Source organism: Bidens hawaiensis, unplaced genomic scaffold (genome assembly GCF_021521415.1).
Source record: "Bidens hawaiensis isolate Kalapana, Puna unplaced genomic scaffold, B.hawaiensis_p1.1 tig00020455_1, whole genome shotgun sequence".
In the NCBI taxonomy this organism is placed as follows: Eukaryota; Viridiplantae; Streptophyta; class Magnoliopsida; order Asterales; family Asteraceae; genus Bidens; species Bidens hawaiensis.
Window position 1 is genome coordinate 336,048 of NW_027493126.1, and position 20,283 is coordinate 356,330.

The following is a 20,283-nucleotide window of genomic DNA, read 5'->3' on the forward strand; positions in this document are numbered from 1 at the left end:
TTTAAAGAAAATAACATATTCTTCCACTAAAACTATCCTAGTTAAACTATAAAAAGAACTAATTAACATGTGTCACTTATCGTTGGTGTTGTGTAATAAGTTGGCTGCCTAATACTAGGTTGGTCGGATTAACTACGTAAACGTTATTAGCTTTAAACTTATTAAACATTGTTATTGTGATGAATTATGTATCAATTATTATGGTATCGTATAAATTTACTACACACACGTTATCACATAAATAATCGTTAATTGGAGAGAAGACATTTTAGCGAAGCACTATCTATAATTCTATATTCAGGTAAAATCAGCATTAATTCAACTAACAAAATATAATATACAAAATAAAAATATAATATTGGTATATCGGTTTTATTGATTATAACTCTCATCTTTTGATCGCTACCGGCTCCAACTAACGAATTAGCTATTGACAAGTCCTATCTTTTAACGTATCTGTATCCAACGGTCCGCGACTAACATAATCCTAATGTCATTAGTTGTAGGTCGCCGAAAAAACGTTTTTTTTTTGTCTAAAAACTCACATTCTTTTACCGGAAAACTCAACATTTTCACCCAAACATCTTTGTAATATTGGATCGGATCTTTAGGAACATTTTTCTAGTCAATTCCCAATTATCCCTAAATCCTTCGTCGAAATCAGTTGATGATGCTCAAGTGGTGGTGGTTGGTTGGTGGTGAATCAATTGGTAGTTGTGGCAGTGCTCGGGTTGAGTTATCCAGAAAAATAAATGGGACCGTCAACAGCCAATACATTAGTTGAAACCGAAAACGACCAAATGATAATAGTTAAGATTAATAAAAAACAAAAAACCTTTACTGTTTATGCTAAATTGTTCTTTCATGTACTCCAATATAATATACTTTATTGAAATACACTTTAAAGACTAGGGATTAGGAAATTCGGTATTGGTACCGATTGATACCGAAATCGGTACTAGGGATAAGAAAACCAGGACCATATCGGTACCGATATCGAATCTGTACAAAAATTTTGAGTTTCGGTATCGATACCGGTAACGATACCTTTAATACCAGTATCAAAATTTTACGATTTCGGGACCGGATTATCGAGACCATGACCGGTATGATACCGATCTCGTCCTTATCTAAGACTCATGAAAGGAAGAAAGGAAAAGACTAGCAACATTTTTGTTAGTTTGCTTGTCACATGTCTCATGCGTTTACACATCATCCTCACCTATATTTGATATTAATTAAATTAATGAGGTTGTTATAATTATTTATTCCCATAACAATTATTAGACCATATTTTAATTTGAATTTGAACACATGATATCTTAGAGGTTTATAAAATACCTCAATCATTCGGGTTGAACTCTATTATTATTTCAAATTTATGTTCTAACAATTGCTAATAGTACAATCTATATATACCTACTACACGAAAAAGATAACTCGGAATTGCCCAAGCCCCGCTCTACCTATGACTTAATACCAAGTTATTAATAGAAGGGGACCGATTTATACGTCAATGGAGGTACATACACGCGACAAGTACTATTATATGTTTATATAACATCTGATGTTGATATTAGAGTATTCTAAGCTGATTTCCTACCATATTCATATAATTCCGTTAAAAATCACTAAGATTTTCTCTTCTTTTCAATAAAATAATAATTTTTGTACATTTATCTCTTTTTACTAACAATCTTTTTCAGAAAATATTATACGATTTGAATATTATAAACTTATATTTAACTTTTCCATATAACATTTTTTTTTATCCTCACAACCACTCATAATTATATATTATAACTTACAAAACTCACTCACATAAATATAGAGAACCCACTGAGAATGCTCTTACGTCGCTTTTGACCTCTCACTAGTTTTGAAATTTGGCAAAATATCATGATGGTTGATTTGGATTCACTAGATCAAATCTTGATCTTGGACTTCAAAGCCTATGTGATTTTTGTTTTATAAATTATTTTAAAGTGAAAACTTTCTTAAGAGTTAAGAGGAGTTGCTTTGGAGTTTTGATGTTGATAGTTGATGGTCCCACAATTCACTAATTAAGAATTTTGCTTAAGGAAGTCACCAAAGGCTCAAAGTTATTTCCAAGCAAAGGTGAAAACCATGTATCGTTTTCATGCACCACTATGTTCGAGTGTTGCATCCAACACCATCCATTTGTACATCGCGACAACGATTATTAAAGCGATGATTATTCGTAACTTAATGCTAGAGTCTACTTTAAAGTCTAAACTTTTGAAACACAAAACGTGTAAATTCTAATCAAGTCATAACTACAGAAAAGGCTTTTTGAGACGACAAAACCGTTGAAAACTCTTGAGATGGATTAATGGTGGAAATTGTTGTCCAAGTACGACGGATTTTATTTCAAGATTATCTTTAGTACGTTTGATCATATATTCACTTTAAATAGTCACAACATTAGGTGTGGGTTTCTGACATCTTTTTATTATCAACTAGTTTCTTTACCCGGCCAAAACTCCAGCATTGAAACCAGGGTGTTACTACGATGAGTTAACATGAATTCGGTCAGTACGAGCCGTGTTCGTTACGAGATAAACACTATTGGTAAAATTTGGGTGTTAAAACCCAAAAGAATAATTCGCCAAATGAACATATAAAAACATTAACATATAAGAAAACAAAATATTGAAAATGACATTTATTTGGTTGGCAAATCTTGTCGGCGGTAAAACCCAAACGGTGTCTGTCTCGAGCATTGAGGAGATAACTTGCCACGAATTCGGTTGGTTTTGATTACGTACGTTACGTAACCAGAACTAAAAAATGAAAAAAAAATATAAAAATTGAGGTGGACCAACAACTATATTTTATTACTTTTTTTTGTGGTGGTGGTGGTGGGTGGGGGGGTGGGGGGGGTCGGTAAACTTGCGCATTGGTAAAACCCGAGCGTTGTCGGTCATGTGCTTTAAATAAGGTCGCGAGTCTGCGCGAACTCGATCGGTTTCTTTCAAGTTTGCTATCGTACCGAAACTAGAAAAAATTAGCGTTTGGTCGGTCTCCATTACGTTTATTATTGTTATTAAATTAAAAAATAAAAAAGTAAATAAAAAAACAACACTTACCAATCAATACGGTACCGTCAAATGACCCAAAGCCAGTTACGACACCAAAGTTTCTATTAATATATATTAGTAATTTTGTAGTCATTTTGTGGTCTTCCAGCCTAACTTTTTCAATTTATAGTGTTTTGTCACCTTCTTTAGAGACTTACATAAATAAAAAAATATAAATTCTAAATGATTTCTAGAAGAAATGGTAAAACATATTTAGGGAGGTCTAATACTCTAATCTAAGCTTTTGTTTTTAAGAAAAAGTATTTATATTTTTAAACATGCTAACCCACACAATTTTATGGATTGAAAATATTATAAGGTATTTTGATTTGTCCCACATTAGTTGTATTAACAGCAAATGTGAGGTTAATAGACCAAATGAGCTCCCTTACACGTCAGGCTAGGCTTTTAGATTGGGTTCTCTTGTTTGGACTATAACATAACATAGTCAAACTCGGAGTAGTGTCCTTGGAGTGAGTTAGCCATGACCAGCGAGAACCTTGGCCATGATTAGTTGTTATGGTCTGTTACGGACTGAAAGTAGTCTGAAACTATTGTAATTTATGAGACTTGTCACATATCGATTGTATGAATAACTAATATGGGATTTATAGATCAAATGTGCCTCGTTACCATCAAACTAGTCTTTTGGATTGAGTTATTTTGTTTGGGCCGTAAAACATTCTCTGAAGTCTGAAATGGCATTTAAAGTAGTAGACACATTTAAATTTGACCATCACACATTCACACCTGTTAGGCTAATAGAAAAATGGTTGGAGAAATGGCTACTTGGGCTTGATCCAACTTCACATACAAGGAAACTATGGTTTGGGTTGTGACATGTGAGTGAGCCAACTGATCAATCACATTAAAGACCGCCCCCAAGAATATAGACGGTTTTACTGATAAGGAGACCGTCTTCAAGAAACCTCAACAAACCTTTGCGAGTGCTCTTTATGGTAAACACGTATATGATTTGGAGAAGCGATTCGATATGACCCCGAGACAAAAGGCAGTTTTAGCTTGTCTCAAGGGGGCTCATGCCCAGGATTTTTTGACTGTTGTGCCCATTGAAGGTCTTGGGCAACGGATGTCGGCAGTTGAATACAGAGTCATCCTTAAATACCGCTTATGATTCCCTTTTTCCCTCCAGATGAATTATGCCCAATTTGTAAAAAAGCTTGTTTGGATAGATTCGGTGAGCATGCCCTCCACTGTAAGGAATTGCCGGGATTCAAGTATCGTCATGACTGGGTTAGAGATGTGTTATGGGATGTGCTTAGACGTGCCGGGATCTCAGCCAAGAAAGAGACACCTGTTAACTTTTTGACTGATCCGCGTGAGGGAAGATCTACCATGCGTCCTACGGATGTTCTTGTGTTTGGCTTGGCAAGGGGTAAGCATGCGTGTGTTGACCTCACCGGGGTGTCCCCGTTGGTGGGGCTGAGAGACAGTGGCTTCGTACCGGGACAGGCGGTTTTGAGAGTGGAGTCTAGGAAGGTTGCTAAGCATGAGACATTGTGTTTGGAGAATCAGCACGTGTTCATTCCATTTGCCTTCGACACTTTTGGATCCCTAGCTCCCGAGGCGGTTCGCTTCTTGGAGCGGGTGCAGAATGTGGTCCACGGTGACTCGCAGAGCCCGAGGAACCAAGGATTTATATTTAGTAGAATAGGCTTTGTGATTTAAAAGGGGATAGCGGCGCAACCTGTTGCTCGCTTACCCATTATCCAGATATAGTTCGGTTTGTGTTATATATAAAAAGATCAATGTTTTCTAAAAAAAAATAAAAAAAAATAAAAAAAATTAAAGACTGGTCCATGTGCCATGGGTGGTGGTGAGTTAATGGTGTGAATCTTATATCTAATATTTAAGTATTCAAGTATACTTTTTTCTTGATGCATGTGAAATTTATAACTATCAATTATAAAAATGTATTATAGATTTATATTCATTAGTTTTCTTCCAAAACAAGTGACATTATGAAATCTGTTCTCTTAAAAGTTAAAACCTAAGCTATAAATTGATAGAACACTTTATGCTAAATGAATAATGGCCTAATGGGGAATAAGAATAAAGTTTCTAAGAGGTCTTGAACTATATAGAATACTAGATGGTTATAATAACCCATGATCCTATGATTCATTTTGACGGTTTTGTGTTTTTATGGATAATTATCGTTTTTTATGTGTTTACACATGCGCTTATATGCTATAACATTTGTAAACATTATATCTTTTATTCAGCTTCAAATACAGTATACGGGTTACTAACGTAGTAACCTAGGAAAAATACATACCATGTCATAGTTAACTATTACAATGCATAGGAACCAAAGATAAAAACGTAGATCCGAGCTCAAAGGAATATAATGAATATTAATTGGGAGTTTGCTTCCATCTAATTACTAGATAGATAGATATTTGAAGTAAAGTTTAAGGTAGTCATGTTTAAGTAAAGCTTAAGAGGATTCAGATCACATTCTCCATCTCCATCTCTATAATTACACTAAAAAACACTATATTTTCTCTCTCATATACAATTAAATAATACTTTTTTACATCTTTATCATTATCTTTTCTTTATCCTCTCTCACAACCACTTTCAAATATATTAAAAAATAAATAGATGATAAACAGTGGTTCTTCAAATTTACTCAAAATTTACCCATCTTTTTAAATTTTCTCTCTCCTCTACTCACAACCACTTAACATTCTCTAAAATTTTTAGAGATTTCTCTCATAAAGTTTTTAAAGGACCTGTGAATGCTCTAAGGTGTCATCTCAATATGCTACTATTGTTTTAAGGAAAATTCTAGAAAATGTCTTTTTTTAAGGATAAAGGTTTCAAAAATATCATTTTCTTTTTTAAAATTCCAAAAAAGTTCCTTACAAATCCGTCGCCTGCGACGACTTGGTATTCGAGACGACTGCTTTTTAACTCCCAATAAGAAGTTGACGTGTGTTCTTAACCCGTCTTCTTCGGCGGTATTTGAAACAAACCCGTTGATAAAGGCAAGTTTGAGAAAAGTTGGAAACCGACGACGATGATCTTTGGAATGTTCCAGCCGTCGCCGACAGGTTTACAATCCCATCAAAAAAATACTTTCTCCAAAGTTGTCGTCAAAGACGCATTTAAATTCAAACTGCCTTTTACGCATAGTTTTAGTTTAGAAGTGTTATAAAATTTAACATGAATATTTTTGAACAATTCTTCAAAATCTCACAAATCTTCTTTAACTTCACAAATCGGCTGTTCATATAACTACCGGTTGTATGATGGCAGCGATAGTATGGGATCACGTTAGTCGTTGGTGTAAAGTCCCTCCTATTTTTGGCTTTTCGGTGAGAGACGTGTCAGATCTTCACAAATCCATCAAGCTCGGAGTGGTCGAGAAGGAGGCTTTTCATGGTATTGTGATAATTGCTTGTTGGGAGATTTGGAAGGCAAAGAACGAGAAGGTGTTCGCGGGTAAAGAGGTCAAGATTGAGGAGATTATAGGGTATATAAAGCTGTTTGCCTTTTTATGGTACAAACATAGGTCGAAAAAGAGACCGTTAGATTGGTCAAGTTGGTGTAAGTTTGAGTTAATGTAATTTTTCTTTGCGTGCTTGGTGGCCTTCCTCCACCCTGTGAAGATGGTCTGGTTGTTGGCTTTTTTTTGTTAATAAACTCATGATTCGGGAAAAAAAAAGAATATTGATTTTTATTAATCCTAACGATCGTCTTTTGGTCACTGCCGGTCCAACTAACGAATTGGCTCTTGACGGTTCCAACTTTTAACGTATTTGTTCTAACGGTCCACGACTAACAGAATCCTAACACCGTTAGTTGTAGGTCGCTGGAAAAACGTTTTTGGCCCGAAAACTCACATTTTTTCCTGAAAACTCAACATTTTACATCTTGGAAACTTTGTATCAGACTTGTATAAACTTTTTTCTAGTAAAAGCCCCAATTATTGAAGTCGTCGGAACCCTAGAACCATCGTCGGAATTGGTTGATGGTTGGTTGGCGGTGATTCAATTGGTCAGGAGGTGTTTTCCAGCAAAAAAATGTAACTTTTCCAGCCAAAAACGTTTTTCCGGCGACTTGTAACAAACAACGTTAGTATTCTGTTAGTCGTGGACCGTTAGGAACTAATACGTTTTTAGTTGGGACCGCCAACAGCCAATTCGTTAGTTGGGACCAGAAGTGGAAAAAAAAAACTTCAACAATGAAAAAAAAAATCAAATTAATATTCTTGGATTGGTTTTCAAATAAAGAGACACACAACATATACATAAAACATATTAGTCATTAACTCAACCAACAAGCAAAAACTGAAGTGACAAACGTTTATTACTTCTATCTTTGCCTGCATCCTTTAACAACTGCCTTAACCTCAATCTTTCATCATCCACATCAGCACTTGCAGTTCCTAATTTGCCCTCTCTTAACCTCACAACATACTCCAACATCTCTATAGCATCCTCCCACCTCCCCATTGCATCATAAGTCCCAGCAATATTACTACAAACCGCAACCGTATTCGCATCAAAATCGCCGTATTCTACCTCCATTACACCCTTAGCCTCCTCAAACACATCTGCAGCCTCTTGTAACATCCCAAGTTGCACACAAACCACTCCCATTTGGTTCAAAACTATCCCGAACAAACCCGACTTTTTTTCTGACACCGCTCTTAGTTTTGTCACCGCGCCTTTTAAATACATATACGAATTTTCGTAACTCCCTATCGTGTAGTACAACACCCCCATTTGAGCCTCCACGCCCGCGATAGTGCTTAGTTGACTTTCGTCTTGACCCAAAACTTTTAATGCTCTTTTTAGTAACTTTATAGATGAACTAAGATCACTCATCGACTCGTATATCCCCGCTACTTCGATAAACCCGTTCCCAATATCGTCTTTCGCGCTACCCGACGTCGGGTTTTCGTATATTTGTAACGCGTTTAAGCAGTATGATTTCGATTCGGTGAATCTTCCCATTTTGTAACAAAGCTCGGCTAAGCGAACGAAGACCGACGCAACCGACGGGTGGTTGTCGCCTTTCGTGTTCTTGAACGCGTTTAAAGCTTTTTCGAAAGTGGAAACCGCTTCGTTGTAACGGGATAATGATAAGTAAGTTTCGCCTATGCATATATCGACGGCTGCAACGTCGTAGTTTTGACCGGCTGCAGCCATGTTGGTCCTCGCTAACATATAATGTTCAAGCGCAGCCTCGTACTCACCCATCGTGTCGCACACCAGACCCATGAGCCGGTGGTCTGCAGCCGCTTCCACCGACGCGGTTGACCCATTTGACTTATGAATGTCAAGAGCCATTTGACATAACTTTTTAGCTTCATCAAATTCAAGTGCTTGAATATAAGCTTCAGCTACATACCTACAAGTTTCACCGAAACGTGGATCGGTTACACCCAACGCTTGTTTCTGAACTCCCAACCCGGCTTTGTAACATAATATCGAATTTTCTATGAAACCGAGCATCGCATACGTGTCACCTAACTGCATACACCCTGAGAATTTAGCGAGCAAGTGTTTACGCGTTTCACCCACGCCTGCTATCTCGATAGCCCGTTCTAAAACTGGTATCGCTTCGTTGTACTCGCCTAAACTACAATGCAAGGCTGCTACAATGTGTAAACACATTATATACTCCAAACTCGGTTTTTGAAACCGACTGCTTTCAAATGCTTTCATTGCTCTTATCCCCAACTCAAGAGCTTTGTTCGGGTTTTCACCCGATGATAACATCTCCTTGGTTTGTGTAAGCAAGTATGACCCCAAGTATGAATCATTTTCTCGTCCCGTGGATGTCGTTTTCTTCGTTACTTTGTCGTTAACCGAACCAAATCTTGTTTTTAAAGGCTGCTTTGTTTTTTTGTTTGTATTGGTTTTTTGGTTATTAGATGGTTTTATAGATGTTGTGTTGGAGTGATTTAAGGTGTGTAAATCGAATGCATCGCGATATAACTGCTCGTAACTGTTGGCAGCTAGAGGGCTGGCTTGATCTAGATCGATTATGTTGTTGTCGAGTTCTTTTGTGCTCAATGGACTGCTTGGTGGTGTTGTGATGGACAAGTTTTTGTGAGGCAATGATAGGTTGCGAAGTGATGTTGATTGTAAGCCGGATTTCGACATGTTTATTCGTCGAATGCGTTTAGCTAGAATATTACTCTGTAGCAAACAAACGATTATCGTATCAGTATCAGTATTCAGTATCAGTATTCGGAATAAAAACTATGCATGATCAAATATATAATAACATGTGTTTAACATAGAGCATTAATAAATGGGAAAATGACCGAAATGTCCATTTGAACAGTCAAAGTCTAGAAAATGTTCATTTGACCAGTATTTTTTTTCTTTAATGTTCACCCTCAATCTCGTCAACTTAGACACTTTTTAATCATTACTCAACAAAATTTAATCAACTAGATTCTACCACCTGTCCCATTAAAATATCGCCAGATTTCCAAAAAAACTGGAATCCAAAAAAATATCTACTGAAGCCAAAAAATCTAGTCGGAATTCAAAAAATATTATCGAACGCCATAATAAATCTCGTTGGACGCTTAAAACCCCGTCGGCTCAGACAACTTCTTTTAACAAAAAATACGAGTTTATAAAGCGTGGCAGAATCTCGTTGGTTGAAAATCTCGTCATCTAATTATTAAAAAGTGTGCGGGGTCGCTATGTGTGGACGTTTTGGGAAAAAGTTTGTCAAGACATTTTGTTTACTTTGACCAGTCAAATAGGCATTTTGGTCATTATTTTGCGGCTTGTGAACCATAAATCCTTGTGTCTCGTGTTCATTTATTTTCTGAATTTTGACCGTGTTTTGCATAACCGATATCCTAACATAACATAGACACGACCTAAGTTTGCAGTTTGCAAACACCGGTATCCAAAAAAAAATCGTCAGAATTGAAAAAATATTATCAGACGCCAAAAAGAATATCATACGCCAAAATAAATCTCGCCTGACACCTAAAAACCCAGTCGGCTCATACAACTTCTTTTAACAAAAAATCCAAGTTTATGACGCGTTGAAGAATCTCGTTGGTTGAAAATCCCGTAGACTAATGATTAAAAAGTGTGCGGACCGACAAGACTATGGGTGGAAGTTTTGGGAAAAAGTTGGTCAAATGGACATTTTGCCTACTTTGACCGGTCAAATAGACACTTTGGTCATTTTTTGCAACACATAAATCCATGTGTCTCATGTTTGTTTATTTTCTGCATTTGACCGTGTTTTGCATAACCGAGATCCGAATGCAATTTGCAAATACGAACCCTTATCAACGTACCTTAATAATATCTCACCCAAATAACAATTTCTGACCGCCTCCTCGCGTAAATCTACAACCAAACACCGAAACCAAAATCTAGAGCGAGAAACGAATGGAGGAAAAGGTTTTTGATCCGCAAATTAATGACGAGGAGGACGAGAGGAGGGGTGTTAGACGACGACCGCGTCCCCGGCCTCTGCAACTTTTGGCGCTCTTTATTTCTTTCTCAATCGTTTGTATTCGGTTGGCGGGGTTTTTCCTTTGTACAAATTTTGGTAGAGAAACGACCGTTGGTTTTAAAATCTATAAATATAAAAATTAAATATAGAAATATTATTTGACCACAAATTTAGTTGGTGGTTTATGGTTAATCCCCTCCAACTAAATTTATAATGACCAATGAGATGATAAATAAATTAGATAAAAGTATGAGAGAATGTATATATCGGTACAACTTTTATCAACAGTGTTGTTTCCAAGTAAACTTGTGACAGGATTCTAGCCGTCATGGGTTACTTGACAACTTCACATCCGACTCGAAAACTCCTCGTAGACGGAAATCTCAATAACCATATTTACTTTTTATTATTTATATACTAAACTATACACCTACAATTTTTTCTTCATTTACATCAATTTGAGTTGAAAACATGTCAATTGATATTAAAATATGTAACACCAATAACACTTGAACTATGCATCAGAAATTGTTTGTGAAAAAACCGCTTTGATAGGAATTATATGAGAGCATGAGCAACGCCTCGTTGTGGGTACGCTCGTTGGTTGATGTAGCCATCCAAGACCATTTTTGATTTTAGGGAACGGTGTTAGAAGCAATGTTGTAAAAGTAGGTTTTCAAGGCCGAGTACTCCCCCAGTACTCGCTACAAGGTATGTCGCCGAGGCGAGTTTCTTTGATTCCGCCTAGTTACTAAGGATTGATAAGGGCGGTCAACCTCAGTTAGAATCGCACCGAACATAACTAGTATTTATTTAATATTAAAGAATAATATCATTTTTTACTTAGTTACTAAGTTTTTAGAATAATTTATTATTTAAAAAAGTATTTTTCTTGTTTATATTGATCTTTACCTATTTTGTTATAAATATTAGTAAACTTATGATATTTGACATATATATAATATCAAAAAATTAATTTTCTTTATATTTACCATGTTCGAGTACTCTCCGAGTACACCTAACTCCCCAGTCGGCCGCCTAGCGACTTTTACAACCTTGGTTAAAAGCGTCATTTTGATTAAGGTTATTTTTTTTATATATAAAAATAACTCTAAATTTTAATTTGTCATTTTTAATTATGATTTTAACTATATATACAAAATATCATGTAATCTTTAAACTTCAATATAAAATATTATATATTTTTATATACACAATTATGTTAAATAAGTAATTAAAAAATAAACAGTTGGTTATTATAATAATTGAATTGGTCACTAAAAATAGAAAATGCTTGCTTTTTAATATATACTGACATTTTTTTAACATGTTAGCTATTACCAATGACGATATGTGGCTTTATTGTTGTAAGTTGAATACCTGAGTAAACATCCCTTTAACATTGAAGTTGAATATAAATCTTTAGCATTCATGATACAAAAAAAACATCAGACCATTTACACCACTTTATAAAACCACAACATTTAAAAAATGCTGCAACATGAAACAAAAACAAAAACCAAATCAAAAAAATTATTCATAAAATGTAACGCATTAACGCTATGACACTTAAAAATACTAAAAAACACATCAATGAGATCATTCATGCTTCAATGCCGGTGCATTGCTAAAGAACTCGTGCGCCTCGTTGTACTGGTCCACCACTATGTTATAAAGAGGGTTAACTGGTTCCAAGAGGTTAGAATACGGGCCCAACACCGAGCCAGGTAAGGGTACAGAATCAGCATCGTTGGACCAACTATACTGAGCCACGGCTAACCCGCTAAGACAATAGCATGTGTGATAGTGATCTCTACTTTTCCCTGGTTTGTCTCTGAATCCTCCCTCCACCTATATTGTTATCAATAGTTAAAACACCTTAAATATCATGTTTGACTTTCAAGGTCAAACCTAGTAATTTTCAAATTCAAATTTACCTGTGAGCACAAAAGAATATATTGCTGCAAGGCCTGGCTTTGAAAAAGAGGCTCGGTTTCTGTATGCCTTCTAATTGGAATACTTACTTCATCGTCACTATGTTTTTCTGAACCTACACATGCATGCAAGTAAATTAAACGGAGGGTTCATGTGCTTTAGGCCAAATTTAGATCTCGTCCTTAATGTTTAAAATTTGCATGGTTAGTCCACACTCCACACCTATCTTTTTTTCATAAACGGACCATGTATCTTTAAAATGACCATTATGCCCTTTTCAAAAGTTACACTTTAACCCTTTTACTATTTTACTCTTTCAAAATTTACAGTTACCCAGGATGTTTAGCATTATTTCTATTATTACTAATATTATAATAGTTATAACAATAATATCATAACAGCAATAATAATAAGTTTAATAACACTAATAATAATAAAATATAAAATAAGGGGTTACACTGTTAATTTTAGAAGAGTAAAATAGCAAAGAGGTTAAAGTGTAACTTTTGAAAAGCACAAAATAGTCATTTAACCAGACCCAGGGACCGTTTATGAAAGAAAAAAGGTCCGTGGGGACTCACCGTGCAATTTATAAAATTAGGGACGAAATCTAAAAATTTAGCTTAAACCACAAAGACTATCAGTATAATTTACTCTAAAAATAAATGAAAATATAAATTAAAAGTTGGCTTACCTTCCTCCTGATCAGGGGAGCCTCCATCATCGGACAAATCGGATGATATGGAACCAGCGGGTGCCGGTGCGTGTAATCTTTGTAACAAAGCAGCAGCTCCACCCTGGTCAATGTGAATTACACTATTTAAACTGAAAGTCAAGCATAATCATTGGCTGTAAGCAACAAGAATATTTTTTAAACCTGCCAGAAGGAATAACAACCGTCAACTAACTTATTTGTCCTTCCTTGAAATCCACCTTCAACTCCCTGTCTGAAAACCAACCAATCCTAGTTCAAGAAACAATAAGTTTTGTCATCAACTAGCAAAATTTAGCCAGCTCGTTGCGGCGAGTTGTTTCTGAAAATCGAAACTTAGATATAAAAAAAATTCACAATGATATATTCAGAAAGCACAAAAAAGTGACATCCTTGTAAAAACATACTTTCTCTATTGTAACAAAGTTTGTACCGGAATGTCAAGAAAAAATAAATAAATGCAACTGCATATTTACGATTTTTTATAAAGTTAACGAATGCAAGTTATTAGAAAAAAATTAAATTAAATCATAAAATGGGTAAAACGCGTACATTATTTATAGTATAAGGTGTGAAAATAAAACTTAAAAAAGATATTAGAAAGTTTTACTGTTCAGTCTACTCTCAAAACCAATACATTTCACTGTTAATAGAATATCTCACACATAAAATCAGCCACAATTAGAGTAATTAAGTTGATGTTGTGTGAGATTAGGTGAGCTTACGGTTAAACTAGCCAAATCCAAATGGTTAACCGCGTTAATCAATATCATTGTGGCCAGCCCACAAAAGGTGTACCTAGCAATAAATGAGTAAAGCGTTAGGATTCTTTAGTGAAATTAAGTTTATAAAGCATACACTATGACTTGAATATAAACATATTATCCATAGTTGAAAAAAGAACCTTAAGCTTTAATTTATTATAGATGTGCGCAATTAAATGACAAAATTACTTATTAGATCTGACACAAATTTAACATGAAAGTATGAAACGTACCCACCGTGAGCTTCTGAGCCCGGTTCACCGGCAATTCCACCTTCATAAGTCTGACAGCTGCATGAAGTCAGTAAAGATTGTTTATATTATAACATAACCTAAATGAAAATATCTAAAAGATGAAAAACTAAGTTGAATAAAACAAACCTTACGATGTAATCTCCCACACCTCGAACAAGTTCTTCATCTATAATACTCAGAACACTTGCAACCTGCGCATGTATAAGTATTCGGCTTTAGTCAAAAATCAACATCGTCTTTGAAATAAACTTGTGTTATTACAGATCTATATAAAGATAGATATTTGCTAACTTACAGAAATGGCAGTGTAACAAGCACGGACATCTATTTCGCCACCTTCATGCATACTGAATGAATTGAATATACAGAAAGATTATTAATAGGATACACAAAATCCTTCAATAGAATAAGGTTTACATAAATTAAATCTATGTCACACCTGAAACCACCACTTGTATGCTTCATTCTTCGCAAAAATGAGTAGATCTTGCCTCTGGAAATAATAACAGAGTAAATGAAATGCCATGAAAAAAAATGTCACCTAAAGTGATAAATGTATTTACAGCGGCACGAAAAATCACCTGTTAATTGATTTCAAAGATTTATTCCCGCCTAAAGTGATAAGTGTATTTACAGCAGCATAGGTTGTTGCAAGATGTGGCATCTGGCATTAATAGCAAATGTTAGCAGCTTTAAAACAAATATTAACTCAAAATGTTTCTATTATACATCATTCACTACAATAATGGCTAACATAAAGAAACTATAACTATTTCTAGTATCCAATATGAATATGATACATTTTATATATTAATCAGTTAATAAGCATGGCTGGAAATCCACTTGCCTGTCCAGGTCCTCCACCATATCCACCATGTTGATCCTGAGAGAAACATGAGATGAACAATTAGCAATTAAGTTATACCAGTCCAAGAGGATATATCGTAAAAACTTTATATAAACTTGGGTTGCAAACAAGAATGCAAAGTTAAATTGTCAACCTGACACCGACTTATAAAGTCGATAACATTATTCTCCAAAGCAACATCCACAGACTCTCCCAATAAAGCAATTGAATGCAAAATCCAATAGCAAATCCATGGCCGACTGTAAAGAACCCACAATACGAGTGACGGTATAAGAAATAGTTCCTACAACTATAGTAAAATAGGGGGAAATTACCAAAATAGACATTTTGTCCAACTTTTTTTTTAAAAATAGTCACTTTTTTAGCCTGCCACTTCATAGTCATCCTCATTTTATACCAAACAGAATGCGCCACATCAGCCAAGTCGGCTAAACCTTAGCTGGCGCTTTTTGGTACTGAAACCCATGAATTGTATAACAGGTCCCACCTTCTGATCACTCAAAGAGTGACACGTGTCCACTCGTAGGCTAAATTAGTCTACGAATCGACCTCATTAGACCACACGGACACTAGATCAGTAGGCTAAATTTGCCTACCAAATAACAAGCTGGCTTAGCCTACGCTTTCTAATATTTAGCCTACGATTTCAGATATTTAGCCTGCACTTTCAGAAAGTGTAGGCTAAGCTAGTGTGTTATTTAGTAAGCCAATTTAGTCCACTGATCTGTGTGGCAGTACGGGCTAAATTTAAGTGTCTATTTTGGAAGAAAAAAATCTGGTCAAACTTGACTATTTTGGTAATTTTCCGGTAAAGTGAGCCAATGTCGTAATAAAACATGAAAATTAGGTAAATAATTATAAAAAGGTGAAAAAGGTTGGTCGAATCTTGTGGTAAAATTGATCAAATATGACAGTAAAGCTGGAGAATTCTTAAAATACACATTAGAGCAAGATATATGTCAAATCTAAAGATAAAGCTCAAAAACTTGTTCATACATCATAAAATTACACACTTCAAGTTTACTTCTAGCAATTAATTGATTGATATAAGCTAAAACGACCAGAATGTCTATTTGACAATTTGTTTTCCAAAAGTTTCATTCACTTTCAACTATTAATACTACGGTTATTAGAGCCAAACAAAATCTGCCACATGAGCCGCTAGTTAATTTTTCTATGTGGAAGCTAGTTTTATATTGCCAGAAGCTACTAAGTATTATATCAGCACAAGCTAGTTTTATATTGGTCGAAGCTAGTTTTGTATTGGCGAAAGCTAGTTTTATAGTGACAGCTCGTCACGTATTGACAGAAGCTCGTTTTATAATGGCGGTTAGTCAGTTTTTAGTAACTAGCAGATCATGATATTTAAAAATAATAATAATAAAACCCCTCGTATTAGTACACGTGGAATAATACGAATGGCTCTAAAAACCGTCAAATTAACTACACATTCTGGTGATCTTCACAATTTATGCAGAGTATCATTAATTGTAATCACATTTTATTAGATACATAAACTTCAATCTCCTAAAATAATAACCTTACACTCCTACATATACTATCTATATCCACAATCTAATCAATTCAATACATATATACAGAGTGATATCATAATATATACTTACTTTGCATCCAATACAGAAAACGACGGACCGAGATGCCGAAGACCTTTCTCCAGGTACTCTACATGACTATCCCGTTGAAGCTCTAACCTACTAACAAATCACACATTATCACAATATCACATAAAATCAATTAACCGAAACTATAAGATCAAGTGTATAAAAAGCTAGGGTTTCAAGTGACAAATAATAATAATAATAAACTTACATAGCTGCTTGAGATTTGGGCGGAATGTCACAGAGCATACGATATATGTGGAATACTTGACTCTCGAGTGTCCACTGGTCTTCTTGGCTTATAGTCGGCTTCCAGCCGTCAGCCGCAGATGATGATGACTCCATATCGGTGGTTTGACGCAAGTGTATGTTTGTGGGTTTTCCCCGGGGCTTTTTGGTTATTATTTTATTACACACTGAGTTTTTTTCCTCGTCAAATTTGTGATTTAAAAGTTTCAATCCCATTGGGCTTTTATGTAGGGGGTAAAGTTAAAATAAATGAGTGAAATTAATTTAATAAATAAAAATTAACAGAAAATGCATGAAGGTAATAACATACCTTTGTTTATTTTCTCTCTCCACATGCAATGCACATGTCAATTTTAAAATGTTCATAACTTTTTCATACGACATCATTTTTTTTTAAAAAAGTCACCATAATAATAAGCGTTTTTTTATCTTTAGTATGAGTATCATATTTTTATATAAAAACAAAAAAAAATAATGGGTTTTTTAATTATGTTTTTTTGTTGTTCATTGTGTCATTGTGTAATATGTTGTTTCCATTGTGTTTTACGTTTCAAGTCATTGTGTTATATATATTCAACATTGTGTCTTACGTTTTAGGCCATTGTGTTATACGTATTCACCATTGTGTCTTACGTTTTAGGTCATTGTGTTATACGTATTCACCATTGTGTTTTACGTTTCAAGTTATTGTGTAACATGTATTAATCATTGTGTTTTATGTATTAGATAATTTGTTGTTATTTTATCATTATTTTTACATATTATTATTACACAATGGTGTTATTAGTATTTAAAAAAACATAATGATGAGTTGAAAGACACAATGACGAAAAAACACAATGACGAAAAAAGACACAATGATAAGCGAAAAGACACAATGATGTGCGAAAAAAGACACAATGGTGTGCGAAAAGACAAAATGGCAAAAAAAGACACAATTGTGTGCGAAAAGACACAATGACGAAAAGAGACACAATAATAAGCGAAAAGACACAATGACGAAAAAAGACACAATGATAAGCGAAAAAACACAATGGTGTGTGAAAAGACACAATGACGAAAAAAGATACAATTATAAACGAAAATACACAATGGTGTGCGAAAAGACACAATGACGAAAAAAACACAATGATAAGCGAAAAGACACAATGGTGTGCAAAAAGACACAATGACGAAAAAAGACACAATGATAAGCGAAAAGACACAATGGTGTGCGAAAAGACACAATGACGAAAAAAGACACAATTATAAGCAAAAAGACACAATGGTGTGCGAAAAAAGACACAATGATAAGCGAAAAGACACAATGGTGTGCGAAAAGACACAATGACAAAAAAAGACAGAATGATAAGCGAAAAGACACAATGGTGTGCGAAAAGACACAATGACGTGATTTTTGTTTTAAATTTTATATAACAAAAATCATATTCATATTAAAGATAAAAAAACGTTTGTTATTATGATGATCTTTTTTTAAAAATATATCATACAAAAAAGTTATAAACGTTCTAAAATGATGGGGGTATTAACATGTCCCTTGCATGTGAAGAGAAAAAACGTGTATAATTACCTTTATACCCTTTTTCCTTTGATCACCACTTGACACATGTCAATTATTTATGACTTCTCACACTTCTCATTTTTATTATCTTTTGTAGAATAACTTGACCCTTATGTATGTAGCGTGGTTATTCGGTTATTCTTGTGGAAAGCATTTGATACCGAGTACCCACATGTTGTAAAAATCGTTAGTTGCTAGTCAGGCGGTGAGGTGGAGACTAGGGATTAATCGGATTGGATTTTAATGTATAATTTTCAGTTTTATATACACACGCACACATTTTTATATGTAATTTTCAGTTTTATACATACACAAACATATTTTGGCTGGAATCTCGCTTGAAACAGTTGGTTTTTGCTAAAATCTCACGCAGAAGCCATTTTTGGTCGGAATCTCACCGGAACCCGCCAATATTGGTCGGAATCTTGGCGGAAACTGCTGATTTTCGCCGGATTTGACCAGAAACCGCTGATTTTGACCGGATTTGACTATTGACCGATTAACTGGCCGACTAGCCCAAAATTAATCAGTTAAGTGAGGACTAGCGATTAATCGAAGATTAATCGGTGACTAGTCAGGATTTTTGCAACATTGCCCGTACTGATAATTTAATATGGTATTCGGTGCTTACTTTTTCATAAATTTGATATTTGTATTTTAAGTACTAGTAATGTACAGATACCATAAATTAAGGATGAGCTCTGTAATGATAACGTACTAAAAGTATTGATCCCAAAAAGGTGCCGGAAATAGGTCTTGGTACCAAAAGTGTTCGGTATAGTACTCGTACGTTATTAGAAGGTGAATCAAACAATAATATTGGCACCATATTGAACCAGTACCAAAAGTACTGATCCCAACAAACGCAAAAGAGTGGGTACCGAATTGGTACCGAAAAGTGTGTTGGGCACCGGTACCCAGTATCATTTGCTCACCTCTACCATAAAGTACCGAATTTTTTAACAAGTACTGGTACCCAGTACCATTTGCTCACCCTACCCATAATGTATGGGTATGTGCTGAACATGTATCGTACCGATAAATTCGGTAACCACTTTTACATAATTTAGCATCGGTACTTTTGTTGATCCCGGTATGATATCGATCTCATACCTAGTGAAAAATCTGAACTCTTAACTTGGTTGATTTAGTCTGGTTTGGACGTTTTTTGTTTTAACGATTCTGAACTTCCCTTCGAAGATGATATCATATGTGACGTTTAACTTTAATTATAAAACCATGAGAACCTTACACAGAGTTTTGTAGGTGTAAATTAAAAACACTAAAAAAGGCAATATATCAACCACCCAACATGCGTTAATATTTGTTCTTGGCATGGGAGGCTTGGAGGGTGTGCGAGCCGCACCATCGGCCGGGACACAAACTTTTTTATACATATTACATATATTTGTTATTGTGTTAAAAATAAAGTTATTTGCAATGGTTTATAATATAGTAACATGCTCAGAATGACATCTGATTATAATAAATCGGTCGATAAAAGTTTTATCCATGTACATTAGCGAATAAAAAATTTTCGTTAAGGCCTATGGGCCTTTTTATTTTGGCTCGGCCGAGGTATTTAAATTCTCGGAGACGGCCCTGGTTGGTTATGCCCTTAAACCCATTCATTAACGCAACTCGATAACAATAGTTAGACCCATCTGTTAATGAGCCTTGGCTCAACCGAGCCAATCGATCGGGTCTCAAGAACAACGGTTCAACCCATTCGAAAAATGAATTCCAG

General features: G+C 35.0%; 2 protein-coding genes and 1 pseudogene across 3 annotated transcripts; 1 reads left to right on the top strand and 2 right to left on the bottom strand.

Annotated features, from left to right (window-relative positions):
* The first annotated feature begins 6,379 nt into the window (after window positions 1-6,379).
* On the top strand, window positions 6,380-6,697 carry LOC143560836 (uncharacterized). Its single transcript, XM_077049046.1, has one exon. It carries the CDS (start codon window positions 6,380-6,382, stop codon window positions 6,695-6,697), a length of 318 nt encoding a protein of 105 aa, XP_076905161.1.
* Window positions 6,698-7,402: 705 nt separating this feature from the next.
* Window positions 7,403-10,542, bottom strand: LOC143560849 (protein KINESIN LIGHT CHAIN-RELATED 2 pseudogene; annotated as a pseudogene). Its single transcript, XR_013140194.1, has 2 exons — window positions 10,414-10,542; window positions 7,403-9,280 (listed from the first exon to the last, which is right to left on the bottom strand). The product of XR_013140194.1 is annotated as a protein KINESIN LIGHT CHAIN-RELATED 2 pseudogene (transcript).
* A 1,427-nt stretch (window positions 10,543-11,969) lies between these two features.
* Window positions 11,970-17,071, bottom strand: LOC143560850 (protein farnesyltransferase subunit beta-like). The gene is made up of 14 exons (XM_077049056.1): window positions 16,938-17,071; window positions 16,733-16,819; window positions 15,241-15,346; window positions 15,087-15,122; window positions 14,821-14,903; window positions 14,679-14,732; window positions 14,535-14,586; window positions 14,366-14,430; window positions 14,219-14,275; window positions 13,947-14,019; window positions 13,387-13,473; window positions 13,204-13,306; window positions 12,512-12,624; window positions 11,970-12,425 (listed from the first exon to the last, which is right to left on the bottom strand). Exons 1-14 carry the CDS (start codon window positions 17,069-17,071, stop codon window positions 12,174-12,176), a joined length of 1,302 nt encoding a protein of 433 aa, XP_076905171.1. The 3' UTR covers window positions 11,970-12,173.
* Window positions 17,072-20,283: the final 3,212 nt, after the last annotated feature.

Bases quoted from the DNA above. Each gene is read 5' to 3' on its own strand.
- LOC143560836 (XM_077049046.1), top strand. From the start codon at position 6,380: ATGGCAGCGATAGTATGGGATCACGTTAGTCGTTGGTGTAAAGTCCCT.
- LOC143560850 (XM_077049056.1), bottom strand. From the start codon at position 17,071: ATGGAGTCATCATCATCTGCGGCTGACGGCTGGAAGCCGACTATAAGC. The intron at 14,904-15,086 runs GCAAGTGGATTT...TATTAATGCCAG, and splicing joins ATGGTGGAGGACCTGGACAG to ATGCCACATCTTGCAACAAC. The intron at 12,426-12,511 runs GTAAATTTGAAT...ATAACAATATAG, and splicing joins ATATTCTTTTGTGCTCACAG to GTGGAGGGAGGATTCAGAGA.